General features: G+C 46.8%; 1 protein-coding gene across 1 annotated transcript in view; it reads right to left on the bottom strand.

Annotated features, from left to right (window-relative positions):
* Nucleotides 1-1,037: 1,037 nt before the first annotated feature.
* gli3 (GLI family zinc finger 3) overlaps nt 1,038-24,592 on the bottom strand; it is a 41,165-nt gene continuing 17,610 nt past the window's right edge. The window contains exons 6-13 of the mRNA XM_056299216.1: nt 24,221-24,440; nt 22,910-23,023; nt 21,608-21,748; nt 12,351-12,500; nt 9,122-9,286; nt 8,691-8,981; nt 6,842-7,235; nt 1,038-5,346 (exon numbers count right to left, since the gene is read on the bottom strand). Coding sequence (XP_056155191.1) covers nt 2,900-5,346; nt 6,842-7,235; nt 8,691-8,981; nt 9,122-9,286; nt 12,351-12,500; nt 21,608-21,748; nt 22,910-23,023; nt 24,221-24,440 — 3,922 coding nt within the window. The 3' untranslated portion in view covers nt 1,038-2,899. The remainder of the gene's footprint in view (nt 5,347-6,841; nt 7,236-8,690; nt 8,982-9,121; nt 9,287-12,350; nt 12,501-21,607; nt 21,749-22,909; nt 23,024-24,220; nt 24,441-24,592) is intronic.

Below are 24,592 nucleotides of genomic sequence, written 5' to 3'. Positions count from 1 at the left end.
GGGAAGAGGAAAATGATGTAAGATCTTTACGTGCTTGTGCTGCCAACACCAAAATACCTCTGATGTGAGCTGATGGGCTGTCTGACTAAAAGGGTGAATAAATGTATGGGGTCCATAGTTCAATCGCAACGTGTAAAGGGGTCAATGAAAAGAGTAAAAGAAATGAGTGACAGCCTTACTGGCTTTGATCGTGTGATATCAAGAAATTCAGTGAGATCACACCGTGACTACTGTAATTCTCAATATGTAACCAAATAAGGTTCTTATTGACGGATGCATAACAAGGGTTGGAAAGGTGGTGCTCTTCTGTAGGTTTTCCAGATTTCTGCAATTGAGAGATGTTCTCAGATCACTATATGACATGATGTCCCTGTGCTGTCATATTACTTACCCAGTGGGATTTATATTAGAAATAGGACCAGGGTTAGCTCAAGGTCAATATGTAAAATTTTGATCTGAGGACACCTCGCTTGCAGAAATCACCGCGCTCCTCGTAAGTGTCCAGTGGTACTGTCTCTTTAAACGTAATTGAACGCGAAGTTGTAGTTCCACATAGAGACCGGAAGAGGGCAACAGAAGTACAAACTATACTCCACCAAGCCTCTGTTCGAGTTGGCGTTGAACGCTCTCAAAAGTCAACTACAAATAAACTACGTGTGGATTTTTAACGAGGAATGAGTCACCTTTCTAGTCCAACAAAACAAAACAAAAAAATATGACGGCAAAACCTTTAACCATTTCGGATCAGTTGTGACTCAAGAGTCATACCCTTTTTTCGTGTAGGTTACTCCTGGCAGATTCTTTTCCCGCCATATGGTAATGTAGTCCTTTTATAGACAATGGCTTTTGACATGACGTTTCCAAGTAGAAAATAAGTAAATGTGGCGTATAAAGGTCGGCGGTCCCTGGCGCCGCCTCCCAAGATGTTACCTCGTTCTTGTGTTGCTAATGCTAACGCTCGAGGCAACAACGGTTCGCCGTGTGATCAAACCCAGCTCACAAGCAAAGACAGGAGACTTAAAATATAATTTCCTTCTTTTTTATTAAAACCATACAAACATTTGTAGTCAGATATAAAAGAGCAAAGTGGCTCTTCTGGCAGAGGGGCAGTGCTGGGCACCCCATGCTCCTCTATGAGCCAGATGTGTCTGGCCTCCACCCAGGAACCAGGAATCCCTGCTTTCAGAGTCAGTTCATTATTGGCCCCAGAATTCTCCTCATATGCCCACTAACTCTACAGAAAGGGTAATGTATATACAAACTTATATATATATATATATATATATATATATATATATATATATATATATATATATATATATATAAGACAATACATGTGAAAACTAAATGAAAACAAAACGGAAGAAAAAGTAGAATGCCTTTTGCGAATCTTGACTTTGCTGATAGCCTAACGTTGCTCTTTGTAAGTGTTTTTTGTCATTTTCCTTTTTCTGTGTTCTTGCAATTTTTAAATAATTATCAATGGAAAGTTGGCAGTGAGCTTTCCCTTTCCCGACAGGCAGATAATAAGGCACATACCTCTGTGTAACTTCCTCCTCCATCAAAGGAAACAGTTTCTACTTCTTTCAGAACAAAACGGCATCAACGCATGGCTACAAAAATGAAATGAGTACCAAATGCAATAAAACTGTACCTCTTTTTCTTTTTTTTCTTTACACTAGAATAATGGGTAAACTACTCGATATTCTGGGTGCAGTCACAATAGACTGCAAGGCAATACTGACACTGTTGACTAAGTAACCGCAATACTTGGTGGCAGTACACATTCTGAATTAAGAGCTCGAGAGAAAATGATAGAAAGGACTTGCTATAAAATAAAATATCTTACAGCATTCATCACTGTGAGAGGGAAATTCCATGTACTATGGACCACTGTAGTTCAGTCAGACAAATTCAAAACAGAGAGCACTGAAATATCTATTTCTTTAAGCAAACATAAAGCACCAAATGCGAACGTTTGTCATCAGTGAAAACGTGTCCACTTTTTTTTTACATCACCTCCAAACAACCGTGCAATCCAACATCAAAAATCCAATTATCACCAACAGAATATAAAAACACATTGTTATATATACACCTGCAAGTACCTTACCAGACTAACTAAATCAAGCCATTTAAATAACAACTAGAAGACTACTGGTGCTTGTGGATTCTAAGACTTGGAAGTGTGGTCCTTTTATTTTGAAATTAATACCATATTGGGATACTCTTTGACAAAACACCACTTGTTAAGACTCGAAAGAAGCACTGGAACATTGAGATTTACAGATTTGCCAAAGTAACATACAAACAAAATGACAATAGATGTAAATACACCACTTATCAAAAAAGCTAAGTTTCATCTGAGCCTCTCAAGTTACTCGACCCATTTCTGACCTGCTGGAGCGAGTGTGGAATTAGTACCTGTGGGTTCAAAATGAAAGATACTTGGCACATGGGCTAGTCTATGTATTCATAAAGACAGTGTTTATGTTTTACTTTGAATACATGCATTTATATCAACAGTGTGTACAGCAAAACAGTGACAATACACAGAATACTGTTTCAAAGAAGTGAGCTTTTGCCCACCATCACATAGTAATACAAAGGGAAGGGCTTCCAAAAATAGCCTTCATTCCAGAAAAGGAATATAACTATTCATTTATACATATTTTGACACATCCCTTTTCTGAGTAGGATGTCAATTTTACAAAATAAATCTTTTTTGACAACTATCTCATCCAGAACACTCTGTTTTAAGTACATCATAAACTTCTCATCAATTGCCGCATTTTTTTTACCACTTTTTAAAACAGTTCTTCACATACACCAGAGTTTTTTCTCTTCCTTTTTAATTTTTCCTAAGGGAGGAGAGAGCAGAGAGAGAAAGAGAGCGCAGCTACTGCATGATAGCCAGAAACTTGCTTTCCTCTGCGAGTGTCGTAAGGAGGGAGCTCATGTCTCCAATAGCCATGTTGTTGAGGCCCGGGGGCACGCTATGAAAGGTTGTGGATGTGCGAGGGGTGGTCAGTCGCGATGAGGTCCTGGACAGACCATGGAAGATGGAGGGACTTATCACATCTGATGCCAGGCTACCCTGGTCATATCCATCCTCCAGCATGGCCCCGAAGTCCAGGCCGACCACGTCATCGAGTGCACCCGCCACACCGCTGTCTACTGTGCTGGTTACCTGGTCTGTGCCAGGAGAAAGAAGAGCAGCCGAATCACCGCTGCCGCTAACATCACCTTGTCCCACAGACTCGGCCATGGAGTCCAACAAAGACTGGTCGTCCAAGCTAGGGAAAGATGAGGCTTTGGGGTCTGCTGGCTCAAAGCAGAGCTCATCGCTGAAGTTTTGTTCAAGGTAGCCATGGTCTGAGGTCTCCAGTTTCAGCCCAGACACCTGGTGGACCAACGAGCCATGGTTCACGCTCCTCTGCAGCTGCTGTTGCTGCTGCTGCTGGCTGAGGTTGGCTTGGATGTTGATCTGGCTCTCTGGACTGAGGTACTGCTGGGTCGGGGTAACGCTCCTATAGTTGCTGCCAACCGCTGAACGAGTGGCACAGACCAGGGGATTGTGGTGAAGGACCGGCCCCTGTGAGAGAGATGGGAGACTAGGGAAGTTATCCATGGACGACCTGCTCAGGAGAAGGTTGCCCCCAATCAGGCAGGAGGTGCTGTTGTTGTAGTTCTGCTGAAAGTGACTCTGCCTTTGAGATCCACTGGAGGCCTGCTGTCCATAGCCATGGGAAAGAGGCCCGGCATTAATCTGAGAGAAATCAGGCTTGCCAACACTATGCAGTGACATGCGACCATTCCCTCTCCCCCCCATGCAGGAGTTAGCGGATGTCTCTCGCTTCACCACTGGGCTGACTCTACATGTGGCCTGGTACTGGTTAGCTTGGGCGCAACTGCTCTGTGTGTCCCGGGGACATGGCACTTGCTGCTGCACTACCATGTTCCCAAACCTGCCAAATGGAGCGCTGGCAGGTCCCTGATCTGAGCCCTGCCACCTTCCACACTGTCTCGGCTGGATCTGCTCCCGAAGCAGAGACCTCTCAGTACTCCCAGAGCTCACCTCGTTCCACTGGATGGGCAGCTTACTGGGGCTGTTCCTCTCTGTCACCTGCTGCTGTGGCAGGCTGTGGGACACAGGGAAGGCCAGGTTAGATCCAGGACCCTGGATCTGCTCCATCTCCCCTAAAGATGCATGGGAGTTGTCCCTTTGGCCGGTAACTGAATTTTCCTCAGTGTAATTGTAGGAGCTTCCATTGGCCTCAACCTGGGAGTGAAGGTATTGTACTAGATCATCCGGCAACATGTCCTCATCACCCAGCAACAGGCCATTCTCCCCTTCCTCTCCCATGGCGAGGGCCTCTAAGGCTGACTGCTCCATGATGCTGGGTGGGCAGGGTGAGCGCTGCAGGCCCCTAGGCAGGTTGCCCTCCGACCGCGTATAGTTCTGCAGGCTAAAGCTGCGGCCTTCAGCTGTGGGATGCTGCATCCCAGGCAAGGTCGGGAGAGAATGGATGTTGTTAAGACTGTTGAAGCGCTGCACTTGGGGCAAGCCAAGCATATCAGGAGCCTGGGTCCGCACTGGGTCACTGGCCCTCCGATCACCGTTCCCTGGACCCTCTCCAGGGTAGAGGACCCTCCTCCGGTAACCCCCATGCTCCACGTACCCGTTGACATACCTGTTGGCATACCCGTTGGTGCCATCACTGCAACGGCGCGGCCTGACCAAAGGGGGCAGCGAGAGGTTGCTGATATCTTGACTGTCATCCATCATGGCCATGCGAGTCTTCAAGGTCATGCGCTCCATGTTGGGCAGAGGTGTCGGGGGCGGCCCTCCTGTGGCTGCGGCGTACTTGGCCTTTAGATGATAGTGCTGGGCCGGGGTAAGATTAAGCATGCCCCGAGACCCTCCCCCGACGCTTCCCCCTTCGCCTACTCCTCCCCAGCCACCACCCGAAAATACCCCTCCACCTCCACCCCCGCCTCCACCTCCTCCTCCGCACTGGCTGGCCTCGCTGGAGCGCCGGGAAGCATCGGTGGAGATGGGGTCATATGAGTCCGAGGAGCTGAGGTTGTGGTGGCGCCGATGGTGGTGGGCAGCCATCGCCATGGCGTCACTCTGGGAGGCCTGGCTGGAGCGTCGGCTGGAGAAGCAGGGCGAGATGCCCGAGGAACGACGGCTGCCACTCAGGTAGGCGGAGCTGGTGGTGCTGCCACTGCTGTCGCGCCGGTCACGGAGTAAATTCAACACCGTCAGCTCAGTGTTGCCCGGCTCGGACCGAGGAGGAGGTTGAGGGGCAGACATTCCCCACGGCCTGCCCAGACAGGATCCTGAGGAAGGAGACAGTGAGACAGACAGACAGAGAGTGAGAGAGAGAGAGAGAGAGAAAGAGAGAGAGAGAGAAACGATGAGAAACAATATGGAGAAGCGACAAGAAAGAACTGTAGCAAGCATAGCAAGAGCAGGAATGTGGTAAAATGCAGAGTACAGAAAAGAGAGAGAGAGACAAAAAGAATGAGTTAAGTGCAAGTGTGGAGAGATCTCTTAGACAGATGCTGCCACAGACAACTGGCAGCACCTGGCCATGAAACATTGTTACATGCTATTTTGACTGATATGATATACAGCTTGATATGGGAATGATACTGTTTCCCAGCGGAACAGGGAATTTTAAGCATGTGTTTTGCTCAAGTAGTTCAGCCCAGCTGGCAAGATCGAATTTAGGATAATTAATCTCTAAAAATGTGATCTTAGGGTGACTAACTCAGTTTAGCTGTGTTGAATAGCTTGAAAAAGTGTTGTTTCTTTTACCTGTAAAATTGCCAAGAGGGCTGTATGTGCGCCAAGTCAGAAAAACTTTGGTTATATGTCGTAGGAACGTGCCCAGAGATAGTTGGAGCGATATGAGTGCCGACACGGGCCAAAAAAATAAATCCCACAACAGTTTCCTCCTCTGTGTCTCCCACTGTTTTCCCACTGTTTCAATATAAATTAAGAAAAGCGTAACGGATAATTTGATTTTGTTTTGTTTTTTTAAAACCCATATCTTATTTTTGTAGTTTTTGCCATCGTGCATATCAGTTATGATATCATTTTACTCACTGGCTTCATTGTGGGGATCTTGAATAAGGGACTATTGACGGACTCAGTTTTCCAGCAGCATCTTATGGTGCAACTGAACATGAGCATAAATGTTTCAAAAAGTCCAATTCCGTTATCTAAACTGCATATTTGGAAGCGAAAATTACAGTGCACCTTAAAAGCTATTACCCGACGTCTCCAATATCATCACTGGCCGATCGCATTGTTATGCTATTTACTGGTTCAAACTGCAGGAATGACCAGCCTATACCCATCATAAGGAAGAACCATTGAATCACCGACAACTACCAACTGCGCAACTGGGAAGTCATAGATAATGAGAAATCAATGTACAAAGTCTGACCGAGGTACTAGGGTTTTTTTTTTTACTTTGCACTTTTAATTTTTTAAAGGGCAGGTTTAAGACTTGTGTTCAGTTGCTCCATAAGAAGCCATTATAAAGCTGTGTCTAGTGGCGTCAATGTCCAAAATCTCTAAAATGAACCCAGTGAGTAAAAGTATATCATAACTGATATGCACAATAGCAAAAACGAAATGAAAATAAGACTCGGGACTGTGAAAGAACAGAATTTTCCTGTAAGTTAAATGGACTACGCACACTTTAAAAACACTGTAAGAGCATGTACAATCACGGATAACAAAGTTAGTTTGGAATCACAAGTATATTCAATGGAACGTGTAACAAAAAGCGTAACTTGCTGACTATATCTGAGAAAGTCTTACCCTTCCCCAGGATGTTGGGTAGCGAGGAACCTTTAGGGGGAGGTGTCGGGGACAGGGGGCCCAGCCCGGGCAGAGCTCCATTCACCTGCTTCAGCCTCTCCATCTTGATGTGCTCCATCCAGCGCAGGGGGCGGCCAACGCTTCGCCTCGCCTGCAGGGTCAGCGTGGCCGCCGTCGCCGTGGAGACCGTCGAGTCCATGATGGGGGCTGGCTCACCCTCACACTCCTCCTCCGCCTCCTCCTCATTTCCCTCTTCCTCCTCATCCTCCTCTAGCCTCTCTCCTGGCGAGCGTCCGGCGCTCACAGTAAGCTGGACTCCACTGCTGGGATAGGTGCTGATGGGGGACTGGTCACTGCTGCATGTAGACTGACCGCCAGGGCTTGGCTGAGACGTCTGGACAGACAAGATAGACAGAGCGAGACAAAGCGAAAGAGAAGGACAAAGACGGGAGAACATCACTGAGTTCATTTCAGATGAAACTTTTAGTAAATTCATACAACGGCATACTTCACAAACAATGACACAATGTGGTGCGACTGGAATGTGCGTTTCATGTAACATGAGTGGCAAAACGACAGTTACGGCTGATCATCACAACTGCTTTAACACAACTGAACTACAGAACCAGACACTAAGCGTGATCTCCATTTGGATATTCATTTACTGCAGGAAAAAGGTGTTTGGTGAACAATGTTCAGTGCATTACTGGGGCATGAGTAATGCTGCCCCCTGTGCCGTCCAATGTGCTTGTCGTGACACAAAAAGCACTCCGCGGGGGGAAATCATGTTTTTGAGCTGTTTTTCAGAGGACAGACAGATAAGATAAAGGGTTCTTTTGAGACCAGCTAGTGCCTAATTGGGTTGTTTACTTTGAATTTTGGGAACTGCGGTGCACTCGGGAGAAAGGGAATCACTTTTCTGGCACCAAATACCAGCAGTGTTTAGAGAGTACTCACCCTGTTTACTATGAATGAATTTGGCTAAGCAACGGAGCCCTGGGCTGTATTGGGCATACTTTCAATACCCATTGCCCTCATGCTGTTGGAAACGAATTTAGTTCTGCCCGAAGGCATCGGGCATCGCTAACAGCATTATATCGCTAATAGTAAACACGGCTGCCACTCTCCGACACTAAGTACAATGAAGTGAAAGGAATAATGCCGCCATGACCATGAAGGAAGAGAGCGTCCTATGATGGGAACAAACCTGGATGGTTTTGCATGAAAACTGTTACGCAGGCAAGCACGCGTGCTAGGTGGGATGAGACTGAGGAGGACTACTACTGCTAATGGGACAGGGAGAAAAGTGACACGGAGGTTTTACAAATTCAATGTGAAGTAAGACCTATCTCACCTGATTACCCACTGTCCTTAGAAAGGGAAGGAGTGAAATGCCGAAGCATCAGATAGAAGAAAACATGTAGTCATTAGAGGAGGTCAGTATCAGATGTGCAGAGACACACGGGAATAAACGCACACACAGAGACACGCAAGCAGGTATCAATGTTAATTCACACACAATGCACCATAATGTTAAGTATGCTAACTGGGTGGCAGTAAAGTAAAGGAACTGGTAAAGGAAGGAGGCGAGGCTGCAGAAGTGCAGGTATCAATGGGGGTGCATAAGCATTTAACCTAGGAGAAGAGGTCTCGTTTCAGAACAAGTTACTATTGAAGTTAGGCGTTATTAAACCATTGCTTATTAGTCTCAAGACCTCTGCGTGCATAGTACTTTTTGGGGGTTAAAATCATTTTGGGGTTTTTTGAAACAATGGAAATTTTCAGGCGGCAAAATCATTCAAAAAATGAATGACTGTAACATTTTGTTATGTGCCCCTTCAAGTCTTACCATGGGCTTCTCTGACTTGATGGACTTGACCTGCAGACATTCATCCTGTTTCGAGGTAGCGTGATTGTACTCCCTTTGGTCCGTATACCCACCCAGGGGCATCTGCCCTGGTGACCTGCCCTGGCCGTTGCCTCCAGGCTCCCGGGGCTGTGTTGGGGGACGTGGGTAATCGCCGCGCTGTTTCCTCGTGACGTGCGCCTCGGGCCCGTGCACCGTCTTGACGTGCTTGCGAAGGGAGCTGGGGTCCGTGTAGCGCTTGGTGCAGCCTGGGATTTTGCACACATATGGTTTCTGAAAACAAGAGGAAGTGAGCTATGAGTGACCACTAGCATGGGAGCATAGCAGTCTACCAGCGCAGGAGAACCTCAGCGATCGGGATCAAGGCAGCACAACTGCATTTAACTGTCTAGGATAAATATATCAGTCAGCACCTCGTTTGAGTGTGTTCGGTTCTGATGCTTGGCCCGGTCCGAGGCGTTGGAGAAGGCCTTGTTGCAGCCTTCATGTTCACACACATAAGGTTTCTCTCCGGTGTGGGAGCGCAGGTGGGTCTTCAGGTTTTCCAAACGGGAGTACGCCTTGGTACAGCCCTCAAACTGTGCAAAGAGAACGAATAACAAGACGGTGGTAATCCCTCACACTCTGTGGTATGGAGTACTTCTTAAAATACAACACTTTAAAGTTATCTGAACAATGAGAAAATACTGTCTACCTCACACTCTATTTAGCATACTGTTGACACATAAAGAGCGAGTAAAGTTTGGTCAGGACGACTCGGATATTTGGAAAAGTTTCCTGTCATTGTATTAGAAGGGCAACAGGACTTTTAGGTTTGATAATGAATGATGAAGAGGATTTATAGCTTTCATTTAATGTACTGTATGATACATATATACCTTCTAATCTTCTCTCCTCTCTTTCTCTCATACATGCATACACACACACACACACACACACACACACACACACACACACACACACACACACACACACACACACACACACACACACACACACACACACACACACAGATGTACATATAAGTGAAGTCAAGTCAATTGTATTTGTATTTGCCTCAGTGGGCTTAACAGCAACACAACATCCTGTCCTTAGACCCTCTCATCGGACAAGGAACAACTCCCTAAAATAAAAACCTTTAACAGGGAGAAAAAACAGGAAGAAACCTCAGGGAGAGCAACAGAGGAGGGGTCTCTCTCCCAAGACGGACAGCGTGCAATAGATGTTGTGTTTACACAATTTACACAATACAACATTGAAAGAGGATAACAGAATTATAATGGACTTATAAAATATACACACAAGTATATACACTCATACATAGACACATACAAACATACATACACATAGGTAAACAAGTTCGTGGTTAGTTTTACCAGTTTTAACGAGTTTTTACACGCACACTCATGCACACACGTACACATGCACACGTACATACACGTATATTCACATGCATGCACATACACGTACACATGATTTAAAGTCCCATGGGACATTTACGTCTGTTCTTCAAGTGACACTCACATGCACTAATGTGCACTCCAACACACATCGAGTTGGACCCTTGGAAAGTTCTAGATGTTTGGGGGGTACTTAAATGTATTGCCCAATTTGCCTTCGCGGATGAATAAAGTGTTCTGATTCTGATCCTGAAACTGTGTTCAGAGAACGCCTCTTTGAATCTGTTAGACAGACCTTCCAGCTGGTACCAGTTTGTAATTGTACAATGTTGAGGAATGTTCAGTAAATACTTTGAATAGAATCAGCTTGGGTTTTGACTTTCCCATTAACCACACACTGCTCGGAAAGCCACTTTTTAAAAAATTTATTTATTTGTTTGTTTTCCTGGGATTTCCCCCCACTTTTCTCCTCAGTTGTATCTGGCCAATTACCCCACTCTTCCCGAGCCATCCCGGTCGCTGCTCCACCCCCTCTGCTGATCCGGGGAGGGCTGCAGGCTACCACATGCCTCCTCCGATACATGTGGAGTCGCCAGCCGCTTCTTTTCACCTGACAATGAGGAGTTTCACCAGGGGAACGTAGCGTGTGGGAGGACCACACTATTCCCCCCAGTTCCCCCTCCCCCGAACAGGCGCCCCGACCGACCAGAGGAGGTGCTAGTGCAGCGACCAGGACACATATCCACATCCGGCTTTCCACCCGCAGACACGGCCAATTGTATCTGTAGGGCGCCTGACCAAGCCGGAGGTAACACGGGGATTCGAACCGACGATCCCCGTGTTGGTAGGCAAAAGAATAGACTGCCACGCCACCCGCATGAAATCCACTTTAAAGAAGAACACTTTGAATTCTCCACAATGGATCTGCTCGTATGTACACACTGCACCAAGAGTGCACTATGTTCATTAGCAATACAAATCCCCCTGAAGCAGATCCATATCACTGACAGGTGGAGTGCAGGTGGGTGAACAGCAACCAAGCAAGCATTACAGAAGCAGGGGTGTAAGCATTAATGAGCAGCTTCAATTGTTTCTTTTTCCTCCCGTTAAAGCAAAACAATGCAAGTTTGGCACAACAGCAACGGCTGTTGGCTGCAAGTGGTACTTCTGCGATGGCATATAATAACGAAGGTGTGAAAGGTGCCGAAATATCTGCCTTTTGTCCATCACCATGCAGGGATTTATGTAAATGAATGAGTTTACAGCAAACAAGTTGCACCCACTGAAGATTCAATACACCAGATAGTGTATTGAATCATGATAGCAAACGAAGATATCTCGTGCACACTAAGGGGGACAAGCACTAATGTTTCTTCAGTAGTTGTTTTTTTCTCCTTTGATCCCCCCCCCCTTTTTCTCCCGAGCTGTATCTAGCCAATTACCCCACTCTTCCGAGCCATCATGGTCTCTGCCCCACCCCCTCCGCCAATCCAGGGAGGGCTGCAGGCTACTACATGCCTCCTACGATACATGTGGAGTCGCCAGCCGCTTCTTTTCACCTGACAATGAGTTTCGCCAGGGGGATGTAGCGTGTGGGAGGATCACGCTTTCCCCCCCAGGTCTCTCCCCCCCCCCCAAACAGGCGCCCCGACCGACCAAAGGAGACGCTAGTGCAGCGACCAGAACACATACCCACATCCGGCTTCCCATCTGCAGACATGGCCAATTGTGTCTGTAGGGACGTCCGACCAAGCCGGAGGCAACACAGGGATTCGAACCAGCAATCCTCATGTTGGCAGGCAACGGAATAGACCGCTATGTTACCCGGACGCCCCAGTTTTTTTTTTTAAATCCATGGTGGTCAACAAAAAATAGACATTGCATTTTCAAGCCTTTGATATTGTATGCCACTGCAGCCTCCCAATACATTGAAAGCACAGAGGAAGTACCGTCGCAACAAACAAGCACTGTTACTGGGCCAAATTTGCATAATTTGCATAGCCTGCCCTTAGCAGGGGTTGTTGTGATCTGTATATGATAAATATGTGGCCGAGGTCAGATGGGTCAGCGGTCAGCAAGTTTCCCGAGTGAACATCACCAGTAACGCCACAGTACGGTGGTGAAAGGAGCTTTTCATATGAAACATGGACGCTCTGTACGTCCAGTCAGGGAATTCACTGCTTTGCGTAGCTTACTGTCACTGGCAAATGCAAAGCCAACATGGCGGAGGAGGTGTCCTTACCGTGCACTTGTGCGGTTTCTCCCCAGTGTGTCTGCGCATGTGGACCACCAGCATGTACTGGGCCTTGAAGGGCTTCTGCTCCCGCGAGCACTCATCCCAGCGACACACAAACTCCTTTTTCTCCCCGTGGATGTGGTCGTTGTTTATGTGCTGGAGGGAGGAGATAACAGGACGTTAGTACAAAGCACCTCCTGTAACCTGATGTGAGGATACAGGGCCTGTGTGTGTAAGGACACCGTGTTGCAGAGATCCAAGCACAAGTGAAAAGTGCTTCAGCCTGTAACTGATTTGTTCTTCTTAATGTGACCTTTTTTTCCAATACTGATAAAGATGATTGCGGGACCCCCGCGAACCCAAGTGGGATAAGTGGCTTGGATAATGGATGGATGGATGGATGGTTGGATGGATAAAGATGTAATAGCATGTGTCATATTCTTTGCACAAGTTTTGCAAAACAAAAGGACAAAAGGGCACAAGTCTACAGATATCACCTTTTCCATTTATTTTCATTTCATCCTCATTCCGGTGCTTTTTTGCATCTCGTTTGTTTCACCCCATTCCTCTTAACTCTCCCTTTTCCTTCCTCTGTCTCTCCCCCCCCCCTTCCCTCTATTTGAATCTGCACACGGAGGAATAAAGGCAGACTTGTGAGTCTCAGTGTCCGATCCGAACAGGATTTTCAAATAAGACCCTGTCACTTCCCATCACATCGGGCCCTTGCCCCTCTGTGACAAGCACTGACAGTTGTGCTGCCGTGGCAACTTCCAATCTGAGGCTTAGGAAGTGGGGAGGTGGGAATGGGGGATCGGGGGAGAAATCAAAAGTTCAGTCGAGGCGTCTGAAATGCAAGGGCTTTGCAACTCCACTGAAGCATTATATCTGGGAGCCCCAGCTCTCCCTCACTCACTCTCTCTCTCTCTCTCTCTCTCTCTCTCTCTCTCTCTCTCTCTCTCTCTCTCTCTCTCTCTCTCTCTCTCCCTCTCTCTTGCCTCCCCTACTTCTCTCTGTGTCTCTTGCTAAATCTCTCACACACTGACCAGAGAAATGGGGAAAGTAGTGGGTGTCAAGCAGGCATGAAGGGGGTGAGGGAAAGGCAAAAATGGCGTGCAGACGGAGAATCCTCTCTGGATAGAGTCAACATCTGGCTCTCTCTCCAAGACAACAGTGTGTGGCGGCCTCTGAAGTGCCTCTCTGAGAGCAATTCAAATCCTGGGAGACAGACACAATATCCTGACCAAAAGGAACCAGAATTATTACATTCCAGAGAGGAGAAAAGAGTGGTTGCCTTGGGCAAGGGGGTGTAGAGGGAAGGATGGGGAGGAGAAAGGAAAAAAAACAAAAAGGGGAGAGGACAAATAGACTTGTCTTTGAACACTCTTAATGTCTGGGGAAAACGCTTTCTTTGAGCTCTTATTTGCAAGACACTTGAGCTATAACAGATGCAGAAAAGAAGCAAAATGAATGTAAAAAGACCAAATGTCAGTTGAAAGAAAGCTAGCTGTACTTTGCATCATACCCAGGGGCACTTAAGACAGCCTCACACGCTCCGGTCCTCGCTTTCAACTACTGTACTGAGATAAAGTACTGGTTTCCATGTACTTGGAGACACTTTCAAGATGTCAAGGCACAATGCTGTGGTGTAGGTGGCAGCAGCACGTGTGTGTGTGTGTGTGTGTGTGTGTGTGTGTGTGTGTGTGTGTGTGTGTGTGTGTGTGTCTGACCATGCATACAAACGTGAATACAATTTAGATGATAGTGTTTGCACATCAAGTTTTCTATGTGTGCTTTCACCTTTGTATTCGAGGGTGTTTAAGTGTACGTACACATGTGTATGTGTGCGTCCGGTTAGCGTAGCAGCGTCCGGTTACCGTTGCCTACCAACATGGGGATCGCCGGTTCGAATCCCCGTGTTACCTCCAGCTTGGCCGGGCGTCCCTACAGACATAATTGGGCGTGTCTACGGGTGGGAAGCCGGATGTGGGTATGTGTCCTGGTCGCTGCACTAGCGCCTCCCTTGGTCAGTCGGGGCTTCTGTTCAGGGGGGAGGGGGAACTGGGGGGAATAGCGTGTATGCAAGGGGCGGTGCACCTCCAGGCCAACCAGTCTCTCACCATTGTCCTCTGTATGCATACGTTTTAATGTCCCTTCCCTTGACCACCAAGTAACAGTACAGGTCAACGATGTGCTGGCCTACAACAGATACTACCCTATGAAGTCTGATCTCCCCTCAAGACAACCCCCCCCCCCCGAAGGCTCCCTTAACTTCACAACTGCAATCTTTACCCATCAGATGTGGTAGCAGGTGCTCTAGTGTGGTGCAGCAACAGTGGGACATGATTGTGAAAAATCAAAGGAACACAAAGATACTCCATTATTTTCAGGTGACAAATTTCAATTTGAAAGTGCCAAAACAAGACTAATTCCATAGAAAACCATTGGGGGACTGGACGAGCACAGACATCAGCGACGCTTTCCCCCCACCCCAAGATGAATCCCCCCCCCCCGCCTCAGTCCCAACCACAGAGAACCACTGACTCGTCCCTTCTTTGTCCACGCTGTGAGGGAATCCCCATGGCAAGTGATTGGTCTGTCGTGAGCGGCGTTCAACAGTCCCCGGCTGAGAGCGATGGTAACGCCGCGGTGTTGGATAGGGCTTGTAACGGGCACAACACAAGCAACATAAACACACACACACGCACACACACACACACTGCCTGTACCAATGAAAGAGGTCATTGACGGATATGATGCATGAGCCACTCAGTTGACAGAGAGAGGGGGGACATACAGCGTGGGGGGAGAGAGGCCGCCAAGGAACCTAATGGCATGATCTAATGGCAATTCTTATTGAATCAATAATCTCCATGCTGAGCGGATGGGCCCCGTTGGCTGGGTAAATCGACAAACGGGCGCTGATAGCGGCGGTGCGGCCGGTTATTCATCTTCACCCTGCCAGGTTATCGGCCAACAACTGTAAAAATGCCACCGAGATGGATTTAAAAGGCAGCTGCGTGACACGGAGAACCGGGGATATGGACACAGGGGACACCGAGGACATATGTTTGTGATGCATGAGAGGCATGCACATATATGCCTGTGGGCAAATATGTACACACATACACACACACACACACACACACACAGGTGGAGACACCGTATTCCTAGGCAAGATCCTCTGGCACAATTCGGTTCTCAGGCAAGAACACCCATAAACATGAGTAAATCCACAATTAAAAAAAAAATCATTTCTACACCTGGATCGATGTTTTTAACGTATCCTCAAAATACACGCCCTCTGCCTTTTAAATTGTTTTCGCGCCCTCCATGCCAAGACTCAAATCGTGGATTTAAACGCCCACACATCCGTATACACGTTACTGTTTCATTACTTTGCTATTTTCCAGCATTTTCCCCCACTTCAGTATCCATCTCCATGTCTCCTTATCAAGCTCTCTCTGGGACACGGCACTCGTGCATTAGAATGCAAGCGTGCATGAAAAGGGGCCTGTTTACAAGGCAATTTCACTTAGCTGTGGGACCCGCAACACCGTTTAGCTTTATCAAACACCGCCTAATAAATCATATGCTCTTTTGTGATGTCAGTTGCTGAAGTGCTTTGTGTAAAGGGGGGGGGGCAGAAAAAAAGGTAAAGGAATAAGGGAGGGAAGAAGGGAGGGAGAAAGTAAAGTAGGGAAGATTTAGAGAAATGGAGAGTGAGAGCGAGAGAGAGAGAGAGGGAGACAAAAGGGGTGGGGTGGGGGAGTCAGAGAAGGAGGTAGGAGGGGAAAGGGAACTAGAATTGGCATGTGTAATTCAGCACAGTCTTTTCATCTTGGAGTAAGATACTCCAGACAGATAAGGGGCCTAATCCTTCTCCTGATCAAAAAAAAAAGAAAAAAAAATCTGCATTTTACCAATTAAAGGCCTGTGCCAGCAGCCAGACAGGGGGGCCGCCTTTAGACTGTGTCCACATTTATCTCCCTTCAACACCGGGGAGGCGCACAGCAGCTGGCTCACAGGGCGCGCCAGCGCTCCGTCTAAGAATGTAGACATCACAGCGCCACCTACGTGAGTGACCCGGAAGGGCAAAGCAGATAAAGCGGTTGATCAACTGGGAGTACGGGCGCGGGCGCGCACACACACACACACACACACACACACACACACACACACACACACACACACACACACACAATTTCACTAAACCACTCTAATAACAGACCCTTCCTACTACTACCTCCATCTAACCCCTTATGTGTCTTTCCAAGCTGTACTCATACATAATTATACCTGGTTGAAGGAAACAACCACTATTACAACCAATAAACTACCAAATTTGGACCATCTAAGGCAGGAAATAGGAGGGTTGTAAGCCTGAATCAACAAGGCAACATGTTCTGGTTATGTCACAACACGCCATTAAAAACGACGAGGGAACACACACACTTGCAGTATAAGAACATTAATCACAAACTACACAAACCTAAAACACAAAGACATGTGCTAACTGATCAAAATGACAATATATGGATATATGGAGGCCGTAGTAACAAAATGTGGTTTTAGCTTAAATATGACTAGCATCGAAAATGAATGTAGACCACAAAAGACTCACTGGCCAATCGGCTGGGGGGTCGGCCCCTTTAATCGAGCGGTTAGCGGCGTGGCCTTGTGGCGCAGTACACTTAGGATCGAATCCCGCACCGGGCAAGAAAATAAGCTCGGTCACACAAACAACGGCAGCTTATTCTTCCAAGGTCAACACCGTTGTGACCTTGAGCCCTTACCTTACACCGACATTAAAAGCTAAACTCCGCGGTCTATTTTTCCATTACAAACTCGAAAATATTTCTCGATAAGGCGCGATATTCTTTACAATCACGTAACGAGATTTCCGTCGAACACAAATGTCGTGAAACACTTTCCATAGCTATTGTTTTACAGGTGCGCCGCTCTCGGTCGAACGCTAAAGTACGGGAAATACAAAAATAACGAGTTTGTTAGGCATGAGCCATATCAGAGAATTATGGCTTTGTGGGGTTGGCATCTACCGCGACAAATCTGAGTGTGGAAAAAAGAGAGGGAAAAAAAAAACCCCGCTCCAAGAGCGACTTTAAAGAACCCACCAGGCCTTATCTTTAAAAGTACTCCCTCCAAGGGGAAAAGGAAGGGAGAGAAAATGAAAGCGAAAATGAGAGAGAGGCGAGAGTTTTCTGCCCAAAAATGGGAACCAAAAGGATGTCAGATGGGTGGAGAGGGAGGTGGAGAGGTGGAGAGTCCAAACGTAATGAGTGACTGGCGAGAGAGGAGTACATGAAATAAATACAGTAACCTGAAATTGACACCCGCCTGGCTTTTGCTGACTGGGTAGGCCAGATAAGTGAGCTAAATTGCACAGATCTGATGTTTATCTTATCGCCGGCACCGAGAGTGCTTAAACGCGGATGATAAAGGAGCGCCGCGGCGCGTCATGGTGGGAGCTTGTTTGAGAGTGTAAAAATATGCATCAAGAGCTCGGCGGGATCGCTTCTGAACAAGGTAGAAAGCGATGAGGGTGGTTGTACAGGCTTAACACTAAAATTAGGCCAAGCACCAAACAAAGAGGATGGTTATTTGACATGATGGTTACTCTAAATATACCACTTATACAGAAAGCCAATTTAATCCATAATATCATTTTTTTCAGAGGGGCAATATAATTTTCGATCATTTACGCGGCGTACTCACGATTTACTCACGATGTCCAATATGAACCAGTTTGAGCAACAAGGCTGTTTGCTGTGGTGAGTTACACTTTTTTGCCTTTGCTCGTGGTAAAAAACCAAGGGAAGACTGGTATTTCCCCTCATCAGGTTTTTTTTTCTTCCTCACAGCCATTTCAGAAGACAAGATGAAATACAGGGGGAGGGGACACTTCATTGTTTGGTTATATGGAAATTTCCCCCCCAGTGTGTGAGTAGAGCCACTGTGGTCCAAATACTGTACTTATCCTATTACTGAGGGGGTGGAGGTGGGGAGAGATAAGAGCATTTTCTCCTCCACTCAGCTGAATTAGAGAGGGGAGGCAGGGTGGGGGTCTGTAGGCGAAGAGTTTTATTGGCATCTTCCTTCATATCTGCATGTGCATAAGAAATGAGAAATAAAAATGCATTATCAGAAAGGCTAACGCGCTACGCCCTAATGTAAAAAAAAAAAAAAAAACGGAAAGCTAATAAGGATTTTGTCAGTATCTATGTACATGGCAATCACTGCTATGGACAGATTATAAGTGTAGCTTGGCAAGGTTATGCTGCCTGGTATGTGATGGAATGAGTGTACATTGCTTATAGGGTCAGATGGCCCACCTGGTGTGACTACCCTGAGCAGTGAGTGGGCTTCTCCTCTTTTAAGAACCTGACCCCCTCTTTCCAAACTAGCTAAAATTCCCCCTGACCCCCCTGAAACAGGGCAAGAAGTTGTCAAGATCCTCAACCTTTGAGCAGAGCCCTTCAAACGCGGGAGGCAGCCTATTCCGCGCTGAGGATATCAATTATAGATAGGGGTTACCACCGCGGCAGACGATTGCAATGTCAGACGGCAAATAGACAGCTGTGGAGAGCTGAGGATCTTTCTATCAGATGTGTGTGTGTGCATGTGTGTGTGTGTGCATGTGTGTATGTGTGTGTGAGTGAGAGAGAGAGCGAGAGAGAGAAAGAGAGTATCTTTGTGTGCCTCACTTCATGTCCCTTGTTCATAGCAACATGCCAGTCTATTCCCACAACTCCTACAGATTCAGAGTGAGAGAGAGGGCTGCTTTCGCCTCAGTTTGCTCACCAGGGAGGGCTGCCGTAGCAGAGCTAATGGCATAAGTGCATATAGTGGGGGGCAACATGACCATAATGTCATTAATATTTAGCTCAATAGTAACCCTTTAGGTGCAGTATGCGATGAGAGCCATCCATTTCCTCAGCAGGGTGAGAGATGAGAGAGGGCCGGTCTGGAGCAGCATCAAAAGCCCACACCCTGACTCCATGATGCTGGGTACCAGGCCATCAAATCACTTAGTGCCGTTATTTCCGTTCGTTTTGTTGATGTAAAAACTGTTTTCCGAACTGGGGTGCGCACCAAGGCACCGTACCAGAGTCCTCCAGTAAACGGAGGTCTGGGGTACAGTTCACCTGAACTCCAGTGCAATTCGCATTTTGTGTGAAACCTATCGAAAAATAAACACTGTTGATGACATGTAATTTGTCTGACAGTCACACAATCGTGTAACCTTGCGAGGTAGGCATGAGACAAGGTTGTATTGGAAGCGTTCTGGTTTCTGTTGTAGTCCGAGTAGTATTGACCAATCACGTTTGAGTAGGAGGAGATTTCTACAGGAACATGCTTTGGTTGCACGTTGGTAACAGTCCAGGTGAGGAGCGAAAGAGGCGGAACCATGGATGCAGCCAATTTTGTTTTAGTGGTCCCTCGCGGTATTGCGGCGAAAAAATCCCATGCAGCCCAAAAAACATTTTCCCATAGACCACCATTGTAAAAGAAACGTCTGTAAAACTGTTGACAGGACACTTGCAGCCATAATCATGATCAATTATTACTCTTAGTATTGTATATTTTTAAGCCATGGGGTTTTAATCTTTTAAAAAAAAAATTCCAAAGCCCAGAAAAAGCCCCCCCCCCTTTTTTTCCCCTGTATGACGGCATGGCCGCCATGAGGCATGCGTCGTGAGGCATGGCGCGGCACTATATACTGCACATGGGGGCTCAAAAAATGTGGGGTACTTTTGGCTTTTGAAATTTTGAAAAAAAAATCTTTAAAAAAAAAGCCTAGAGGCATGATGGGAGTAACACTACTGCGCATATTTTTAAAGTGCTGGCACTTTTCCGGTTTCCAAGGACGTCTTCTGGCGTGTCAGGCTAACAATCATGAGCTACGTGGCAATTCACGCTTGTCACTTATAAAAACTATTCGCTGGGCACCCGGGTAGCGTGGCGGTCTATTCCGTTGCCTACCAACAAGAGGATCGCCGGTTCGAATCCCTGTGTTACCTCCAGCTTGGTCGGGGGTCCCTACTGACACAACTGGCCTTGTCTGCGGGTGGGAAGCCGGACGTGGGTATGTGTCCTGGTCGCTGCACTAGCGCCTCCTCTGGTCTGTCGGGGCGCCTGTTCAGGGTGGAGGGGAAACTGGGGGGTATAGTATGCGCTACGTCCCCCTGGCGAAACTCCTCACTGTCAGGTGAAAAGAAGCGGCTGGCGACTCCACGTGTATCTGAGGGGACATGTGGTAGTCTGCAGCCCTCCTTGGAGGGGGTGGAGCAGCGACCGGGACGGCTTGGAAGAGTGGGGTAATTGTCCGGATACAATTGGGGAGAAAAAAGGGGTAAACTTCCTGTCTCTGACATATTCTACAGATAAAGACACTGAAACTATCGAACCGGCGATCTCCGTGTTAGTAGGCAACGGAATAGACCGCTACGCTACCCGGACGCCCTGGTATTTTATTTATTAATTTATTTTAACCATTTTAGCAATGGCACGTTAGGAGAAAGCGGGGGCTACATGTGTCTAAACTAAATATAAATTAAATCTATAATGAAATGAAACGTTCGATTATTGATGGCCATTATCAAAGGCAAACTCAGTGTAGAGCAATAGGGCTGGCCATAGCAGCGCCGCAGCAGCAATGCTGCCTGTGTGGACACTATATGCATGTGAGCTGCAGCAGTTCAGTGAAGTAACACAAGTAAAGTTAAGCGGTGTGAACCAGGTCTTCCTCTACAGTACACAGCTAATGCACAACCAAACAGCAGGAGGGGGGGAGGGGTGTTGGCATGCTAGCAGGCCTGTGAGCAGACCTGCCCGTGTTGACATTGCTGGGATCTACTGATTTTGGAGAGATAAGTCTTTTCCTAAGTGAACGATATGGCAAGAGAATAGTCAACATGTCTATCATGTAAAGAAATGTAATCGAGCAGTCTAGATTTGATCTTGGCTACGAGATTCTATAATCTGAATCTAGTGTTAATCTAGACGGTTTTATTTTATATACAACGAGAAAAAAATCCATCAATGTCTAAGATAATTTACTTGTATCCAATGTAAAACTTGTTTTAAGGTTTTTTTTGGAATCAGTGGCCTTTTTCATCCATGAAACAAAAAGGAAAATGCATTCGGCTTCCTCCCCAATTCTGACAAATCAAACTTCAAGAATGAATGCGAAACTAAATGGGTCTTTCGGATAAACGCTGTATGGTTTTTAGGGTGGTACTCACGTGCACGAGCTGCTCCTGTGTGTCAAACTCCCGACAGCAGCTCTCCCAGTGACAGTTGGTCTCGTACACCACCTCTGGCTCCTGCTTGCTCTCATCCTTGTCCCCTTCCTCCTTCACCAGGGTCATCCCGTCAGGATGGTCCTGGAGGACGACAATGACTAAGTTCCAGCGCGGCAACCAACACACACACACAACACCAGCCAAAGTGACATGTGGTCAGAAGTAATGCTGAATTAAAACCAGCAGGTAAGCAAACGGTAACACAGGAGCTCTTTGAGCGGATTTTATGCAAAATATTGCAAATGGCCGCATGGTGCAGAGGAACAAGGAAAATGAACTCTTTTGCTCTTTCTCTCTGCATCTCTCTCTCTCTCTCTCTCTCTCTCTCTCTCTTTCCCTCTTCCTCTCTCGGGCATACGATCCATCTAAATCCATTGAGAAATATTTGTTCAACACCATGCTAGTTCAGGTGCAGAAATTACAGCCGTAACGGTCCCCTTCCCTGCCCTCCGCCACCCTGCATAATTCGCTTACACGTCTCAACCACGGCGCCCGTGTCAATCTGGCCTTGTTTGGCTGGCTGGGAGAGATGTCTGGGGAGCGGAAATGTAGCGCTGAAAGCCCAGCTCTGTGTATTGGGTTGATATACGACAGGTCTTGGGTGAGTATTTCAGGAATCTAAACCCCCTCTTCCTGCTGTAGGTTGCTCCATTAGTCCAGACATATTTCACTGTCACTGTTGCATGGCGGAGCGGAGCAGGCCGGTTTTAGGCCAATATAGACGAGCCTGAGGTTCACCACACACTTCAGACTCTATTATCTACAGCAGAAAACCCGGCTGAATACTGACTTTCAAGAGTTTACTTTTATCGCGTTTCTAATGTAATTCTCCTATCTACTTTTACATTTTGTTGGGGGGGGGGGGAATGGAGAACAAGCTGGCGCTTGAGTTTTAAAGAATGAATGTGATTTTCTTTCTTTTGCTACAAAACTTAGGCTCAAGTCAGCAGAGGGTAGGTTCAGTAGCTAGCACCCACCACCACCCACCACAGGAAATCATTGCCTGTTGTAGGTACGACAGTCCAGACTGCATCAACCACTGTGATGGGCAGCAAGACGTTGTTTGGTTTCTTAATACATTCAGAAGATCTACGAAGCCAGTGAAATTGTTCAAGTGGCTGGTGAATTTTGGGTATAGTGGAATACTGGAAACCAGCCACACCGGGTTGTCACAAATAAGTAGATTTCAGAAATAGCTTTGCATACCTGCTGAAAATAACTGTGCTATAAAACAGTCTTTACCTGCACACTTACTGCCCCCGGGCTGGGTAACTCATCCTCTGGTTTCAGTTTAGAGCGTTTGTGGTGCATGGGGTCTCCTGTGCTGCTCACCGCAGATTCACTAGTTGGCTTGGTCTGTGGAAATGTGATATTCATGAATTTACCATTTACATTCGCCTCTATTGAGCATCCAATGGCACCAAACAGAATTAACTCGAACTGAGCATAATTGAATCTTGGGCTTTATTGTGTCATCATTTTAACCAACAGCATATACAATACTCTGCTCTTTCACTCAGTTAATCATTGGTTAATCAATCGATACTTTGATCACTCGGTTAATCAATTGTGTCATGTGGGCATGACTGAACCTTAACATCTGACTCAGTGCCCTCAATTTCCTCTTAGGAGCTCTAACTGTCCTAATGAAGACCTACACAGCTCAATATATCACATTAGCTACCCTAATCAGAGCAATTAAAGAAACTTAATAAACCAATTCAATGAATCATTTACTTAAACACTGGATGACCTGGCAGTGGCCCTGGCTGAAATTCGACCTGAGGGGGTGGATTTTCAGCACAAAAAAAAAAATGAAATAAAATAAAAATAGAATTAACAATGAAATGGAAATGTTAACAAGCTCTCTCAATAGCCCCTCCAGAATAATGATTACTAATGTACTTTTAACAGTGTGATAGTAAGAGCCAAACAGATCTTGTCAGTCTCTAAAAAATGTAATGTATTTGCTTATAATTGCACAACTATTCCTAATGGAGTATGCCTTTGATTCTGACGTGGTCCCAAAAGAAGCAATGTACAGTTTATGCTGGAGAGGGTAGGAGCCATTTTTTTGTGTGCACAATATGAACGAGGCTGCATTTCCAATGCCACACGCCCTAGCTCTGTGGGAACAAATGGGAGGCCTGGTTGATAAACACTGAATATTTACTTTATACCTGAGCCCCCACATTCATTGAGGCTTGAGCATAGAGAGAGAAAGTCCTTTTGCTTCCATCCATCCATGTCAATATTCCCTCTCTATATATCCTTGTTTCTCTCTCTAGTGATTAATGAAGTCAGCTGTGGGAGTCTATGCTAACAAGCCCCTTGTTGTTTGCTGCAGGCATGTTCGAGGCCATGCTTGGCAGTCCAAAAAAGAAGAGACAACACAAGTGGGAGGAAACTCCCGGGAGATTAGCGCGTGGAGGGGGGGCCTGCCTGTATCACGCTAGCGACGCACTGCGTTTCCCAGAGATGTAGCTGGCATATGGCGCCCGCTATCTATTACCTGTGATGATGAATCGCACAGGCATCTTCCGGTGCTCTCACCTGTGAGGACTCGTTGGAGACCGCTGAGCGCTCGCTGGCGTTGAGCCCAGAAGGGGGGATGCCGGGAACAGGCCTCTGGGTGACGAAGGCCGGTGTTGGATGGATGAGGGGGGGACTGTGGCCGAAGGCAGAACCCACAATGCCCGGCTGTCGGCCAATGAGCTGCGGGTGCATTTGCAAAGCCACCGGGGTCGGAGGGTAGGCGAAACTTAATGCAGGACTGGAACAGAGGAGAGAGAGACAGAGAGAGAGAGACAGACAGAGAGAGAGAGGGGATGACCAAATGTACTTGGGGAGCAAAAATAAGTCCTAATGCTGGAATACTGCAATGCCGTGTATTAAAACATCAATTGCTATGGCATTGAGGCAAAC

This window comes from Lampris incognitus, chromosome 19, assembly GCF_029633865.1.
Source record: "Lampris incognitus isolate fLamInc1 chromosome 19, fLamInc1.hap2, whole genome shotgun sequence".
NCBI lineage: Eukaryota > Metazoa > Chordata > Actinopteri > Lampriformes > Lampridae > Lampris > Lampris incognitus.
The sequence above is the reverse complement of the archived record's forward strand: the minus strand, read 5'-3'. Positions and strand labels throughout refer to the sequence as shown.